Source organism: Podarcis filfolensis (assembly GCF_964270895.1).
Source record: "Podarcis filfolensis genome assembly, chromosome: 9".
Classification (NCBI taxonomy): Eukaryota; Metazoa; Chordata; class Lepidosauria; order Squamata; family Lacertidae; genus Podarcis; species Podarcis filfolensis.
Genome location: NC_139610.1, coordinates 39589669 through 39604262, shown reverse-complemented (window position 1 = coordinate 39604262; position 14594 = coordinate 39589669). Strand labels below are relative to the sequence as shown.

At 44.6% G+C, this 14594-nt stretch overlaps 2 protein-coding genes across 5 annotated transcripts in view; one reads left to right on the top strand and one right to left on the bottom strand.

The window, feature by feature from the left end:
- Positions 1-14594, bottom strand: part of LRBA (LPS responsive beige-like anchor protein) — a 354335-nt gene that overhangs the window by 135323 nt on the left and 204418 nt on the right. For all 4 annotated transcript variants that reach the window (XM_083630908.1, XM_083630910.1, XM_083630909.1 and 1 more), the window contains exon 40: positions 14151-14287. In XM_083630908.1, coding sequence (XP_083487034.1) covers positions 14151-14287 — 137 coding nt within the window. The remainder of the gene's footprint in view (positions 1-14150; positions 14288-14594) is intronic.
- Positions 8589-11153, top strand: MAB21L2 (mab-21 like 2). The gene has a single exon (XM_083631328.1). It carries the CDS (start codon positions 9443-9445, stop codon positions 10520-10522), a length of 1080 nt encoding a protein of 359 aa, XP_083487454.1. The 5' UTR covers positions 8589-9442; the 3' UTR covers positions 10523-11153.

Genomic DNA, 14594 nt, shown 5'->3' with positions numbered 1-14594 from the left:
CATGAAGAGATGTTCTCCTAATTACCCATTTTTACTTGAAAGACTTGTATCAGTAGTGAATCTTGTTATCGAAGCTGTAGTTGTTCACATAAATGTTTTAGCATGTTCAAAGATGCTGGCAGTAAATATATTTAAACTTTTCCATCTACAGTTTAATTATACTGAAAATTTAAATTAAAAAGTAGTAGCACTATTTCACATTGCAAACATTATGAGTAGTTTTTTGGCAGTTCAATTCTCAACCTTGCTCAGTACCAATAGCCATGCACTTTAAGAAAATTATTTATGGAGCGCCTGAAATATCTTTACCAAAAATCTTGCTTTTCTTTGCTGATCTAACCTAATAGCCACCATTATGAACTGGAATGTCAATAAACTTTGAAAGCTAAAGAAGCAGAAGTAAAAAAGGAGTATTACTGAATATGTAAATACTGTAATAATATAAACTAAGTTTGTCATCCGTACCCAAATAGTTAAACATGCTAGTGGTTTCATGAAAAGACTGGGCGTAGTCCAAGCCCTCTCCTCATCCAAACTACATACAGAGGACATATTGTGAAGGCAATCAGGTGCCTAAGCACATTAGGAGTTGGGAGAAGCAGATAGATAGATAGATAGATAGATAGATAGATAGATAGATAGATAGATAGATAGATGATATAGATATAGATAGATAGATGATAGATAGATGCAGTGCATGTGATTACTCCTTTTCCCCATCTGCCATAATACCGGGGGCAGCTATTCAATGCCTCACCTCCTAAGCTAAGAAGCCCCCATGCTATCTAGCATATTGAACCTCTGTGCTCATGTATGTACAAAAATAAAAAATACAAAAATACAAAAGTGTAGACTGAACAAAGTCAAATCTAGGTGAGGAACTGCAGATTAAGGAGAGATTTTAGGACTGTGCTAGAAAAATTATCCCAAGGCAACTGAGTTGGAATATGAATTTCTAGGACCATGCCCTAGTGTTAGAAAAGAGCAAAACATGTGTAGCAATGCTGAGTTCATCAGTCTCCTGTATTCTCCTTCCCACCCTACTGCAGCTTGATAGATCATGGCCCATGGTAAAACCTGCAGTGCACTCCTTTGGTGATTTATGTTCCTCTCCTGTGAACTGCAACATGCTTGGAGGCAAGGATGATCTACTGTGTATTGCAGCTGTGGCTTTTCGGTCCGTATTGTGCCACTTGTTTGTTTATTTGTTTGTTTTTAGACTGTTTCACCATTTAATAGGATATGAATTTAACAAACCAATAAACAAATTCTGATATAATTTCTGCAATATTACAGAATTTAATTGATTGCAGGCCCGCATTCATAAGCACAGAAGGCGTGATTCCACCAAAGTTAAGTGCTTCTTAAGTTCTACTGATTTCAAAGGAGGAGAGAGTGAAGCATATGCTTGACTTTCACATTAAAATAAAAAAATGCTTATCACAGTGATGTATTGCAGTGCACAGTAAATACAAGAATGGTAGACTTAATTGAGCCTGGGCGCATCTTTCCTTCTTTCTCCCCCTTTTACAGGCCTAAAGTGATGATTAACTATGCATCTGGTAGCATGTCACATCCTTTGTTTGTGCCTATCAGATAGGGAAGAGAAAGGGCATGGACAGTGTCCAGTCCCAGCAAGCAAATCATTTGGAAACAGCCATAGTCATAGATCAAAAGGTTTTTTGCTCTATCCATGGCAGATTTAAACACACCAACCCAGCATTTTGCCGTAGACAAAGCCAGCTAGAAAACAAGACTCCATAGAATCCAAAGATAATAAAAGAAGATTTGGAGTGTGGGGCAGGGGATGAGAGACACAGAGAAGAAACAGACAGGTATAACCAGTGCATACATGGCCTGAGACAGCTGTTTTACATCCTAGTTTCAGAATGTTGAGGGAGAAAAGTTACCACCAATCTTTTGTTCACCAAATGTTATTTCGGCTATACTGGCACATACAGCTTCTGTATTTTATTCATGTGAACAAGTATTCTTTCATCACTCAGTGGGCCTTCAACACCTAATCCGCCATTTTTTATTAAACTTTGTTTCTCACAATGGATAATTTTTGTATCAGATTTTAGAGAAGATACTGTGTAGTTCTATCACCTTTAGGAAAGGTAACTTAGAAAATGATTTCCAACGTTTACTTGCAATCTACATTGACTGACTCATTGTTTCCTTCTTCTAAAGCTGTAAGAGGCTTTATGGAACAGCAACCAGAAAACTGAGGTTGACGGACAGTGTATTTTTCAAAAGTGACATCACAGTTTTGTATCACTTCACAAACAAATGACATTGAACTTCAACCAGGGATATGAAGGTTTTAAAGTTAGGGTTTAAATAAGTGTCTTACTATAAATGCTACTTATTACAGCTGAGACTATCTATGCCAAAACTCAAATCACAAGGATTGCACATCCCTTCCTTCTTGTGGAAACAGGATTCTCAGAAGAATATGGTTGGAAAATGCCAAAATGAGGCCATGACAAATTTACTAAAAATATATTGAAATGGTTTTAAACTACAAACAGCACGTTCAACATGTGTCACTGCAATTGCTTGTAAAATATCATCTACATTTTCTGCTGTCTAAAGTCACCAGAAAACCTCAGGAGATCCATAATCCACATATTCAATGCATACAATGAATTGACAACAGGCAATGCTATAGAAAGGGGGCAACTGGAACCCAGTTTGGTTCAAATAGATTAGGGAATTTGAAATTAGATTTTGCAGATTAGCTGAATTGCAGAGGGCCACCTTGAATGATTCAATAAACTATAAATATGAAGCATAGATATATATAACCTCACCATAATCAATAAAATCAACTTTGTTCTAGTACAATTGCAACATTCTAAAAGCAGCAGCAGGGGGGGGGAAATCATTTTTATTTGCCTTTGATACAACTAAAGTTCCACTACTGCTGTGCTGTTTGGTTCTAGTAGCTGCTTGTCTCAGCAATGGATCATTCCAATTTCAATATAAGTTTATTGTTCTCGCCAAAGGACATGACAAACCTGCAGCAACAGTACCAATAAAACAATACAGATCATACAACTAAAGTTAGTCTTCTCATATTGTGAACTACTTCAGTGACAGTGGGGGACTAGAACCTAGGAGACCAGGGTTCACATCCCCACTCAGCTATGAAGGGCTCGCTTCAGTGACCTTGGGCTAGTTACTGCCTCTCAGCAAAACCTACTTCACAGGGTTGTGGCAGGGAGGGGATTAAATGAGGAGAGGGAACCATGTACACCACCTTAAGCTCCTTGGAGGAAAAGGTGGGATATAAATGCAACCAATAAATATAAATATATGCATCAATGCATTCATGAACAGATTCAAACCATGGTTCCATGCAAGTTCTGCTAATTTCAATAAAACTCTCCTCCAAGTAAAGTGGTTTAGATCATAAAGTTGTTAAATGAACACACTGGGAACTATTACAGTGAATTATAAAAGTAATTGTGATCCTGCCCCAAAAAATCAAAGAAGCTTTCCCTTTTCCGACATATACCTTTACACGCATCTAGAAAATAAGAAATAAGAGGAAAGGGCAGTCTTGGGGGGCAGTGGCTGAAGTGGATGGAGAAAGGAGAAAAAACTTACACACCAAATACAGCCTTGTAAATCACTAGATAGCCATTTATGTGTTAGTTAACTATTGTGCCTTTCAACCTTCTAAACAAAATTAAGATACAAGTATTGCTCTTTAAAAATGTATAAGCTCTGTAGTAATTAAGTAAAAGGAACCCTTTCTTCCGAAACATAAAGGAAGTACACACCACAGGACAATTTACAACACTAAGCTCTCAAACAGAAGAGAAAAAGGCAAAATAATAATCCGCCCACAAATTTATAAAGAAAAGATCCTGGAAATGTAAACAGGATTATAGCTGTCATTCCTCCAGATGCATTTACTTTACCCATTGACTTATTTTTGCTGTTGAGGAACACAACATCCACTCCTGAATCATTTCTTTTCAAATTCAAACATTCCCTGCAGCAGTTCAAGCTTCATCAGCAGAGCAGGAATGTATGAAAATGACAGGCAAAGGGCATTAGTTCTTTTCCCAGACTGTTCTTCTATAAATGGAAGCACAGAATTCTGCCACAAAGAATGTTTAGCTAACTTGGTTAAAATATCGCCTGAAAAATTTAAGATGAACTGAAAAATTAAGTTGACTGTAGGATACATTTCACGCCGTTGTCCTTAAACTGAATTTAAAGTAAACCAATGGTATTTATTAATTATGGGCTTCCAGAGATACATAATAACCATTCAATTTATTTATTTATTTATTGCAGAGCCCAGTCACACACAAAAAAGACATGTCTCATCGTCCATGATTACAGAGGGTCTGAAACTCCTGAAAATTCAAAAGCAGACAAGAAAATGTGCCAAAGAGGTCCATGGTCTCAAGTCAATCCTCTTCCAGAAGTTCCTTAGAAATAGCCCACAGAAATGTTAGCTTGTCTAAGTAGAAGGACTCACAAAGCAATTGCATAAAAATAAAATTTAAAGCCAATAAAAAGTTGAGTGGCTGTCAAGCTCTGCATTTTTTTTTTACTATTTCCAGTTTACTCTAGCTACAGAAAGACCACCCTAGTTCCCCAGCTCCCATTTTCTTTATTCCAGATGTGTAAAAACAACCCACTTTCAAACTAAGCTGTTTTCCTGTAAATGCACAAGCTCTCTCACACACACTCACTCCCTGAACAGAAAAAAGGAAGCTCTCCCTCGCAGTTCATTCATGCCAATTCAATGCCAGTGATTATACCTACCCATTCTTAACCTGTTTTAGCAGCAGCGCAAAACAAAAAAGGGAAAAGGATCCCTGGGAGAAGGCAAGGGAAGCCAGCGGGGCAAGCCAAGAAAAGAGCAAGACTCTCCCCATGCAAAGTCTCCTTTGGAGAAGCCCTCTGCTAACAACCTCGCTCTTCCTTGCTCCAGGCAGCGGCGTGCTGATGTTGGCACTGCCTAAACCAAACAAACACGATGTTTAACAGTCAAATAAAATGTCCCGCAGCCTCCCTAATGAATTTGTCAAGGCCCATCAGATCACCCCACCCCCCTCCCCTGCCTCATTAACTCAAGTATGATGAGACGGATTATAACGGGAGAATACAGATCAATCGGGCTGAAGCCTTCAAGTGGCTTTTAGCCTTGAGAGCTTCCCCTCCCAGACAGTCTCCCTCTCTCTCTCTCTGACTCTCTCTCTCTCTCTGGGTCCTTTTAATAGAATACAGTATCTCCTGCTCCTGGAGGGGCTGCCACTTCGCTTTAATACCCCATCAAGGAGCTGCTGATGGACTCCTTGACTCCCAGACAGCCAAGGTGAAGTGACAGGGGCTCTTCCATGGCAGGCTCGCCTCGCATCTTCCGATTCTCCCACCCCCCAACAGCAAAAAATAACAACAACATTCTTTCAATTATTCATCCTTCTCTTCCCACCCACCCCCATCCTTCCCCTCGAAGAAGGGGAAAAAGCAAATTCCGCCACAGACGCTGCTGCTGCTGCTCTCTCGCAAGCAGCCAAGGCAGCCGCAGAAGGCGAGGCGCAGGCTTTTTCGCCGGCGTTATTTGCTAGAAAGTGTTTAAGTTTATTGCTCAAATGATGTTTCTAATTAGCGCTCCGGGCCATAAATCCGAAGCGGCTTTTGTTTCAAACTGATTTATTATTTACTAGAGCGTCGACCTCAGTCTGGTGGGGTGGTGGTGGTGGAGGGGAATAGTGGAAAGAAAGAAAGAAAAAGAGAGAGAGAAAGAGAGATGGTAAATGAATTGTTTGGAAAATCAAAACGAGGAGGAGGAGGGAGGTGAGGAAGCTCGGAGCCTTCCCTCCGGGCCGCAAAGCTGCCCACGGAGAGAAAAGGCGCTTGGTGCCCGGCTGGAGCCGTCAGCTCACGGAGGGAACTGCCCAGTCCGTGCAGGCAGCCTTTCTTTCCCTTTTTAGGGTCACCTGGACGGCAGCCCCTGACCCAGGGGAGTCGCTTTGTAAGCTGACTCGCCGAAGTCGGGGTTCCGCGCGCCCTGGACGCGTCTCGGCAGCCGGTCGTGGGCGAAGAAGGATGGACGTGGGTTTCTAAGACGTCAAGGTGAACGGGCCCCAGAGGGGACGTCGCCAAGCAAGGGGGCAGCGAAGTAGGTGGTTGCCAAGCAGGAGTCTGGCTGGCTAGCGACAAAGACCCAGAAATGGCTCTTGGAGCGGGGTGTGCATTTGTGCGATTGCTGCTCCTGGACAGCAGCTCCACCGCCACGTCCAGTTTTCAAAATACGTGAGTAATTTTGAGAATACTGGGCGCCACGGCGAGGACGAAACTGAGCAGCGACACCATCGCCTCGTCTGCCCTTGAAGTTGATTGTTTCTGGGCAACTGGGCTCTTTCTTGCGTTCGCGCCAGTTTCACAGAGAAGCAAACAGAAGGCGACACACAAACACACACACACACGTGTCGCGTCCTCCTCTATCCTCCCCAGGTGCTCCGACCTCGAACAATCTCCTAACATCTCTCAGAATCGAGCATCTAAGTAAGGACATTGTTTAGGATCGGAGCATACAAGTTGAAAACAATCCTGGAGCTTGGAAGTAAGCCTTCCCCATCATGGTCTGTGCGGCAGCACCGCAGCCGGCCAAAGCAAGTTGAGTCAGGTCAGCCGCCCAGTAGTCGATGGGGCTTACTCCCTTGTAAGTGCCTTCAGAGTTGCAGCCGAAAACTGTTTCCTCCAAAGCAGCGCCAGCCTTCCTGGTTGCGACGGGAGGCATTGACAGGAGAGGGAATTCTTCTGCCTAGATTTGCTTCTCTCCACCGTTGTCCCGCGACGGCTTGTTTCCACCGCCTCAGCGGCAGTGACATCTTCCCTCCGAGATATCTAGCCTCCTCTACTTGGGTCGGGTCTCTTTCCTCGCCCGAGGCAGGCATCTGGCAGGCAACGTGGATGGAGCCCGTTTCGGAGAGGAGGAGGATCTGGCCGACGGGACAGGAGAAGGCAGGGACACACACCTGTTCCAAGCAACTGTTGAGCTTCTAAAGACCTTTTCAAGCCTACGGGGAACTTGACTATTCCCTGGCACGTGGAATATATCCACAGAAACCCTGTGGGCAAATATCACGTTCAATTTAGAAAGGCTGGGAGTTGGCGGGGCGGGGAAACCGAGGAGAAGAGACAAGGCGAGGCTCGCCATAGTCTTCTTTCTGGCCATGAGAGCAATATGCAGCGGAGTTCGTAGTTCGCTTCCCAGAGGCTGGAATATAATTGCTGACTTGCAGCATTGCACGAGATGTATCATCATCATAATCAACAACGGAATGACAGACACGATTAAAAAGGGAAAAGAAGCGCACTCGTCCATGTTAAAAAAAACAACAACAAAAGCCCATCTCATCACACAATTAAAGCAAAGGGCGTCAAGAAATTAAAAATGTTAGCGAAGCGGATTATTTATTAAGATTCTGTAAGAGATCTATAAGAATATTTAAATTTGGGAGGGAAAGGGCCGCTGTCTCAGTTTTTACTGTTTTCCTCCCCAGCACAAATACTGAGGATCGAGAAGATTTGACACTTCAGCAATTATTACCAATTAAATGTAAACGATTAAGCTGCGGCTAGTGTCTATCTTAACACAGAGAAATACGCGATTGCGCGCACACAAAATCTCAACAGCCGAAATCCGCTGGGGCTGAAGGGAAGATTCCTGTTACTTTCGTAAACACCGAACTGTGCATATGCCGAAACTCTCCAAAATGCACAGTTTCTTCCTGCCTCCCCGCGCAAGTAAATGGAATATTAAACCTTTTATATAGCGGGTACATATGATCTCACAACAACAGGCCAGCTGCATGGCGGAGGATTTATAACTTTTAAGTAGAACCCTCATTTAGGGTTGTAAAACAAGGTGTACTATTCCGTTCCAATAACTGTCTCACTTTCACTAATGTTGGGTCTGCGGAGCAGCTACAGAAGATTTATGCTTGCACAGAAGTACTGAACCTTCCCCCCTTTTTATTTTACTTTTCCCCCCTTGCCCTCCAATACTTCAACGTTACTACAGCTAGTCAGTGCGGGGAAGCGAATTTTACACACCCGCACGCACCACCCTCGGCGCTTCAGTTGGTGCAGGTACACCTTGATCTTGAACGTCACTGCAAAACACGCAGAGATCTTGCCAGAGCGCTTGCCGTGGTGTGTTTCATGGCAATATTTAATTCCCGCCAAATTGCTGCATGGAATCGTTCTTATAGGGGCTATGGCTCTTCCTCCCTGGCTTTCCAGGGAAAGGGAGCTTCATGTTTGTTTGCCACATATGTGTGTGCGTGCGCGCAATCTGTGCATGTGCCTCAAGCATCTCTCCAGCGTCTTCCCCTTCTCTCCCCCCCGCCCCACTCCGAATACAATACGCAGTAGTGGCGGGCCCAGCACAGAACGTGCACACCGCCCGGCCCTGCGATTGGCTGGCCCTCTGACAGCTCGGCCCGCGATTGTAGGATTCCGGAGCTCCGCCTCCGTTCGGAAGGACCTTCGGACCATTCATAAACTAAACAACACTCTCCGCAAACCCAGAGACCTCCAGACGTCCAGGCCGGGAGAGGCGCAGGAAAGTAACCAGAGCGGCTGCATACAATTCCAAAGGTGGGAGGGGGAAGGAAGCGGAAAACAGGAGGAGTAGGGGGGGGCGAAATCCTGGAAAGCGGAAAACTACACACACACACACACATACACACACCAGCGCGCGCGCAAAGAAGCTCAACTCGCCAACCTTGCCACTGCTCCAAGAGAAGATACGTTTCCAAAGAGAGATTCGCCTGTAAACAAAATTGAACCGAGGGAAGAAATGATCACAACGCGCTTACGCTGGCTTGTGTTTAATAATAAAGAAATAAGAAGCGGGGGCGGCCGGCAGCAATAGGTTTCCACTCCGGTGCCTTCTTCGGACCAGGCCTCCAAGAAGCGATCATCGCCGCCGCCTCCCTGTCAGAGGAAGGAGGCGGCCAGAAGCGCCGGTGCCAGAGAGAAAGAGAGGAGAAAGAGAGCGGGTTTCTGCTTCTGGGCACCGAGCGGAAACTCTCCCTCATCGCCGCCGTTTTCTCCTTGGCCGCCGATCGCTTCTTTCCCGCTGGAAGCCAAGTTGCGCGAGTGCGAGAGAAGTTTCCCCATGAAGGACTGAAGCCCTCTCCGGCGGCTGCGCGCAGCTCCAATGTGAACAAGGAAGGGAGCCGGCCGCCAAACTTTGCCGCCCGAGGAAGCGGGCTGCTGCTGCTGCCGCCGCGTCCCCCCACCCGCCTGCCTGCCCGCCCGGGGTGGTGGTGGTGCTGCCCGGTGCTGCCCGCTGGCGCTGCGGTGCTCGTCTGGAGCAGGCTGGGCGCGCGCGGCGGCGGCGTTGGATCCGTCCACGTACTGCGAGAGCCCGGTGTACAGCCCGGACGTGTGCCCCAACATGATCGCGGCGCAGGCCAAGCTGGTGTACCAGCTGAACAAGTACTACACGGAGCGCTGCCAGGCGCGTAAGGCGGCCATCGCCAAGACCATCCGCGAGGTGTGCAAGGTGGTGTCCGACGTGCTCAAGGAGGTGGAGGTGCAGGAGCCGCGCTTCATCAGCTCGCTGAGCGAGATCGACGCGCGCTACGAGGGCCTGGAGGTCATCTCGCCCACCGAGTTCGAGGTGGTGCTCTACCTCAACCAGATGGGCGTCTTCAACTTCGTCGACGACGGCTCGCTGCCCGGCTGCGCCGTGCTCAAGCTGAGCGACGGCCGCAAGCGCAGCATGTCGCTCTGGGTGGAGTTCATCACGGCCTCCGGCTACCTGTCGGCGCGCAAGATCCGCTCGCGCTTCCAGACGCTGGTGGCGCAGGCGGTGGACAAGTGCAGCTACCGCGACGTGGTCAAGATGATCGCCGACACCAGCGAGGTGAAGCTGCGCATCCGAGAGCGCTACGTGGTGCAGATCACGCCCGCCTTCAAGTGCACGGGCATCTGGCCGCGCAGCGCGGCGCAGTGGCCGCTGCCGCACATCCCCTGGCCGGGGCCCAACCGCGTGGCCGAGGTGAAGGCGGAGGGCTTCAACCTGCTCTCCAAGGAATGCTACTCGCTGACGGGCAAGCAGAGCTCGGCCGAGAGCGACGCCTGGGTGCTGCAGTTCGGCGAGGCCGAGAACCGCCTGCTGCTGGGCGGCTGCCGCAACAAGTGCCTGTCGGTGCTCAAGACGCTGCGCGACCGCCACCTCGAGCTGCCCGGCCAGCCGCTCAACAACTACCACATGAAGACGCTGCTGCTCTACGAGTGCGAGAAGCACCCGCGGGAGACCGACTGGGACGAGGCGTGCCTGGGCGACCGGCTCAACGGCATCCTGCTGCAGCTCATCTCGTGCCTGCAGTGCCGGCGCTGCCCGCACTACTTCCTGCCCAACCTCGACCTCTTCCAAGGCAAGCCGCACTCGGCCCTCGAGAGCGCCGCCAAGCAGACCTGGCGCCTGGCCAGGGAGATCCTCACCAACCCCAAGAGCCTCGACAAGCTATAGAGGAGCGGGGGGGGGGAGGGGGTTGGAAAAGGCCGGGAGAAAGAGGGGCAGAAATAAAAGACTGCGCGGAACCCGAATTAAAGACAAAACTCTTATTTAAAAACAAGAAGAGGAACGGGGAGCAGCGAGCATCCACTCCCCACCAAAGCGCAAAAAGGACTCCAAGCCTAGCAGCGGGCACCGGCGCTCTCCCTCTCTCCTTTTTTTAAAAAAAATATATAAATAAATTAAAAAGACACTTAAAAAACAGCGGCGGAACTTTACGGCAGCCAAACGAAACCCGAGGTACATTTCATTTTTCTCTTCCCCCTCCACCCCCCATATTAAGTGTATGTCATTCGTTCCCCCCGCTTTTCTCTTTCTCTCGTTCGTCTGCCTGAATGTTGTCACGAAGTGGGGGAGGGGGAGAAACCAGAATTATTTAACTATATGTACTTTTTTTTTCTTTCGAAAGAAAGGGATGGGGGAAGAGAACCGAACAGAAAGCCCCCAAGACACACACGAAAAGTTTACTGATGCTAAATGTATTTCAGTGCCAAGTCAGATCATGCGTCCTCCCCCTTTCCCTAAGCTGACTTGTTCAAAACAGTAATAATAATAATAAATAATAAACAAAATGGTTTTAACTTTACATTGCCTTCGTGTGGGTTTATTCTAAAATTCAGGCAACGGATAGACTGTTATTTCCACTTCTCAGTAAAGAAGGGATATCTCTCTCACACAAATATCTATGGATGGAAGGGAACAAAATAACACAATGTTAAAGGAGATCTTTGGGGGGAAACCCCCCAGTAAATATCTTTTTAACATCTCTGTTTTCTCTTACAGAAGATATGTAAATATTCAGGTGGGGAAAGAAGCATTTATGTTGTTTATACAACAACTTATGTGTTTGGTAATATTTGGGGCTTCATTAACAGTGGCTATGAGATTGAGTATACATTCATTATGTGAAGGAGAGGATAATTTCTCTCTGCACGTGGGCTTCTCATTTATTAAAGCTGAGTAAGTACCCAAGTCCAATTTGACTTTGAATTTCAAGGCCATATAGATTTACTCTGAATTATTAATACCCTACAACTAGTCAATTTATTTGCTGCAAACATTTGGTTTCCTCTGGCTTTTAAATAGACCCTGCTTCATGAAGAAAGGACATAGAACAAAATACAAAAGGGAACTAGACCTTAACAGGGTTTTTTAATGTTATGCTAGCATCCCCAGGACCATGCATTTCCATATTAAAATGATTTGCATTTGAGAAAAGGATTTTCAAATTGTTCTAGTGAATTTGTTCCCCCTTTTTATTTATTTAAATAGTTCCACATTATGGCTTCAGGCTTTATACAAACAAAGTTTAGATTTTCACAAACACAAAAAAAACCTACTTAGTCCACTAGGATATTTTCCAACATGTTTTCTCTAAATGTGAAGCTCTATTCTAAAATATGTTTACTTGGCAGTAAGTAGCATTTGCTTCAACGGGTGTGTGCCCCAGCATTATGGGTATTTTATTATTCAAGAAAACCTTTTTTTATTATTTGAATGAATTCCTCCCCACCCCCAAAAAAGTGTGTTTTTAAATTTATTGAGGACTTATTTGAAGTAGGTGCCCACACACAGACAAACCTATAATTGAAGAGGCAGGGTCCTACCATATTTCACAGATCATTCTCATACCATTAGGAAACTAAACATATTTTCTACCTTTATATAAATGCATCTACTCGCACAACAGCTCTGTTTTGTTTTGTTTTTTCCTAGAGCAATGTGGCTTCATATTCAAAATCTTTTTTTCTGTGACAAATTATTTAAGTATGGCTCAAAATAAATTGAGGATCTCCCCTGCCTCACTCCAAGAGCAAGTCTGAGCTCAAAGTACTACAGCTTGCTTGTTAAAAACAGCCTTGTAGTAGGAATATAAACTTTGATGTTATCAGCATCAATGCAGCATCCAGTTCAGGTTTTATTTCAAAACTCCTGTCATAATGTTTTCTTTCCCAGGAGTTTAGAAAAACACACAGAGAAGCCGAATTTATCAAACTGAGGAAGGCCCATTAAATAGGCATCTGAGCAAACACAGGATTGGTATTCAAAGGGGAGATGTTGTTACTCAAGCTCTAGTTACCCATATCTTCTGGGAAAGGGGTGGGGGAGAAGAGAAAGGGAAACATGGGGAAACGCCAGTGCTTGTAAGAGAATGATGTTGCATTGTTGCATGACTTCATAACCAAAACACCAGTAAGCTTTGAGAGTTTTCACCAAAGGAAATAAATAGTTTGGAGTCTCTCTCTCTAACATTTCCTATCAAGATTAAATTAATAAACCTGGCTACTTTTCTTTGATCCCTACCGCAAAGTTAAAAAGTACAGTCAGTTTAAGATGCCTGTTCATTTTCGTTTTTAAGATGGAAAAGGAATAGTTGTATCATTCAAAGGGGAGGGGGAAGAAAGCAGAGGGATCTCACCCTACATTACTCCTTGAATGATGCACAAGGGCTGAACAGCCACATTTGATTAATATATACTGTAGCTTCCTGTATTGTAATGAGTTATAAGAAATAGGCTGAATTAGTATTTTACAGTACGTCTTCACTGATGACTGCTTTTTCAATTTTAATATCAAAGAGCACCAAAATAACAAGCAAACAAATTGCAGCTACTTCTCAATTCTAAAGCTTTTACTTTCACCCTAATACTTGAAAGTTTATGTACTTCAAAGAAAACTTCATAGTTTTAATTTGCTACTGTTATAGTAAAGTAAAACCTTTAAAAAACAACTGCAACATTAAGCAAGGTCTAGTTCAAGTCCCCACTATCCATTAACCTTTTCAGAAAGATGTATTCAAAAAAAATAAAATTGAACAGAGATACAACAAATAAGTACCCATTAATAGAAATACAGTATACAATTTTGTCTTTTTTTCTCCCTGAAGAAAGCACTGCATTTTAGCAATTGCTTTAGTGAAATTTGGGATACATTTATGTACAATAACACATTTTAGGTGGAAAAGGCACACTCAGTAATCACATTTTAGTATTATGGAAGCTACCTAAGTGCAATTCTTATAGCAGTCATTAACTCTGTGAGCAAAAACGGTTTTCTGGTGATGGGAGGAATGATTTTTATTACTCTTGCATTTAAAGGTCATTATAATCTGAACAAAGCATTGAGTTGGGAAACTGAAGCACAACACAAAATATATTATTAAAATATATAGTATCAAGTGGCAATTATGTTCTCTGAATAAGCATGTGCAAACTCTTCATCCTGCTACAAAGTAATATAAAGCAAATGCAAGAAATCAGTGAGCACCATAAAAAGTTGAGGTAAAACAAAGGCTTCAGTAGACAACACCACTAAACTTTCACACATCCTCTTGCTCTAATACAGTTTTATTCAAAGCCTTTCCCAGGAGGCTTCTGCCCTATGAAGTAATTACCACTGGAACTGGGGTGAATTGTTTTTCATACTTACACGAGTGCCACTAGCACGAAAACTCCGCAAATTACAAACTCACAAATATGAGAAAACTTGTGTCCAATGGATTTAGAAAGTACTGGCTGAAAAATTAAAGGCTTCTTGTAATTTGTCACAAGGGTTAGTACAAGAGGGGTCACTGATCTCTTACCTTGGGGTCAATTTTCTTAAAACTCGGCTCTTCTTCATCTACCTCAAAATACAGTTCAGAGGCGGTGATGGAAAGTGTGCCCTTCACTACTGCACAAGGGGCCACAAGCTGAGCTGGTGTAGACAGACTAACAGGACCTACCAAAGGGAAAGAAACAAAAACCACAGTCCAACACCTTGTTAACAGTGGCCTCCGCAACAAGCACAAAATGTTGCACAGATATAAGTGTATGTTCTTCTTTTTATTAGCTCGCTTTAATCCAATGCCACCCTCCACAAAAAGGACTGGCTTTAGAAATTAAGTTCTTATAAGTCCCCCGCAAGTACACATGCAATGCATTTGCTGCACTTGGGACTGCCAGACATTTGAACAACTACAGCTGCAAACAATGCAAACAATTATGTATGCCATCTAGGTGGCTATTAGATCATCGAGCTTTCTTCT